Here is a 2,078-nt window from a genome sequence, read left to right on the forward strand (position 1 = left end):
CCGAGTATTCCACTCAACTCTACGAGTGACGACAAGAACGGTCAGACTTCTGTCCGCATGCTACTTTGCCGGCGGCTACGCCAAACTCCCCTATACAAGTTACACACAACAGTCCGTTTACCTTTTTCGCCGTCCGGGGCCAAATCCTGGGAGGACACGTTGCCGAACACTTTCACACCAGCCAGAGGACAAAGTACCCGAGTAAGAACTTCGCTTCATGAACGGTGCGACGTTCACACGGGGTCAAGGGCTGTCCCTAACTGCACTCCTAGCGAATCATTTTTGGAATTATGCTCACTAGGAGTGCGAACTTGTTCGCTCTTTTTTTTTTTCCAAACTTTAATGAGCGCCATTATGACAACTAGGATTTGCTAAAATACTGTTCGAAACGAGATACAAGAGACCGACACAGTACTTGATGTCGCTCGAGCCGACAGAGCCAGCGAGCCGCATCGACTGTGTACAAACGACAAAGGCAGTACTCCGGTTTCGCACAGGGTTTAATTCCAAGACAGGCGCAGCGACGGACAGCTCGACTCGAACGGCATCCGTGAAGGCTCGATGACGGCACCGTCCTCCAAGGTGGTAACCAGGACGCATAGATAGGAGGCGGTCTGCACCAAGAGGCAAATCACGTTAAAAATGTTACGTTTAGGGAGATCATTCCTTACCGATTGCAAACAGGGTTTAATGATTTCAAGACAGGCGCAGCCATGTACAGCTCGACTCGAACGGCATTCTGGACGTCTCGATGACGGCCCCGTCCTGCTCGGCGGTGGCCGGTACGCATAGGCAGGAGGCGGTCTGGAAGAAAAGGCAAAGCACGTTAGAAATGTTGTAATTTCGAAGGTAATCACGGCTTACCGAATGCGGGGACCATGATTACGCCTGGCAGGAACGGGAAGGGGCGCTGAAAGGCAAAGTAACACAGACGAACAGCGACAGAACCACTTTTATTACCAGAAAACACCTCTGTACAAAACACGCGTCGTCGAGCTAGATAGGACAGATGGAGACGTGTACCTGCCTGGCCAAAAGAGTAGTGCATGTTTGCGGGAAGGAGCAAGTGCAATAAGACACGACGCAAGGGTCAGGGAAAGGGGAGGGCGGAGGCGGTGCCGGACGCGAACCTGAAAAGGAACCAAGGACACCAATTCCATCACTCGCCTTTGCCACGACCCCAATTTGGAGCCGCGGACCGCAGAGCTGCGTTCCGTGCTTCAGTGATGCTCGTTGAGGGTGGCGACTGTATTCCGAACGCCGCGCGAACCGAGGACGTGCGAGCGGAAGGCGTTATCAAAGTGCATACCTCGGCTACCGCGGCGTTCGGAAAGGAAGACCGACTATCACCACAACCTAACGGGGCTTCCGAGCTGAGTCCGACGCTAGAGGCAGTGGCGAAGGGCTCCAACACCGCCACTGCGCCGCTGTCCCGAAAGCTACAGCCTAACGAGCACCGCAAAGCTTTGGCGACAGTCGGAATCCCTGCGTCGCGACGGCCCAGGAAACGTCCGGCTCCGAGGCTAATGTGCGCTCGGTTAGGAAAATTCAAATACGCAAACGTTCAGCGTCGCGAAAAAAATGATACTAAAGCCGGTTTCGTGGGCACGCCACACGTCGCACCGGGCCTTCAGCCACGGAACTCACCACTTGGAAGAGTCGTCGGTGAAGACTGAAGCAGCATACCGTGAAGGAAGTCCGTGAGGCCCTCGTGGGTATTCGCTTGTCCGAGCGAGCCGGTTGGGAGCGGGGATGGCACAGGCACAACGAAAAACGACTGAAGGAAACGAAAACGACAACACTTATGGCATTAAACACCTCTTAGCGCGAACCAAACTTCCCCAATAGACAGTGTTCCGCGTGGAAAAAAAACTCACCAGTCCGTCGCCGCCGTCACCGCGCCGCCAGCTACTCTGCGCCCGATGCGCAACAGGCAGGCAGGCAAGATGGCGTACCCCTTGTTCTAAAACGCGCTTATCCTGGCATTACAGAGCGCTGCTATTGGTCGGCTACCGCCTACCCTTCCACTCTTTCACATCGATATCGTCTTCCAGAACATTCTGCCAGTTGTAAAACAA

General features: G+C 54.4%; 1 protein-coding gene across 4 annotated transcripts; it reads right to left on the minus strand.

Moving 5' to 3' along the window:
- Positions 1-482: 482 nt before the first annotated feature.
- On the minus strand, positions 483-2,078 carry LOC144162856 (uncharacterized). 4 transcript variants are annotated; one of them, XM_077693562.1, is made up of 6 exons: positions 1,878-2,062; positions 1,687-1,777; positions 1,024-1,130; positions 865-910; positions 672-804; positions 483-614 (listed from the first exon to the last, which is right to left on the minus strand). In XM_077693562.1, exons 3-6 carry the CDS (start codon positions 1,046-1,048, stop codon positions 501-503), a joined length of 318 nt encoding a protein of 105 aa, XP_077549688.1. In that variant the 5' UTR covers positions 1,049-1,130; positions 1,687-1,777; positions 1,878-2,062; the 3' UTR covers positions 483-500. The 4 variants fall into 4 exon arrangements, 3 of the variants coding, with proteins under 3 accessions (XP_077549688.1, XP_077549689.1, XP_077549690.1); XM_077693563.1 differs by having other exon boundaries at positions 1,648-1,777; XR_013320784.1 differs by lacking the exon at positions 1,024-1,130 and having other exon boundaries at positions 1,878-2,078.

Source organism: Haemaphysalis longicornis, unplaced genomic scaffold (genome assembly GCF_048455015.1).
Source record: "Haemaphysalis longicornis isolate Haplotype H1 unplaced genomic scaffold, Haemaphysalis longicornis Haplotype H1 scaffold_12, whole genome shotgun sequence".
NCBI lineage: Eukaryota > Metazoa > Arthropoda > Arachnida > Ixodida > Ixodidae > Haemaphysalis > Haemaphysalis longicornis.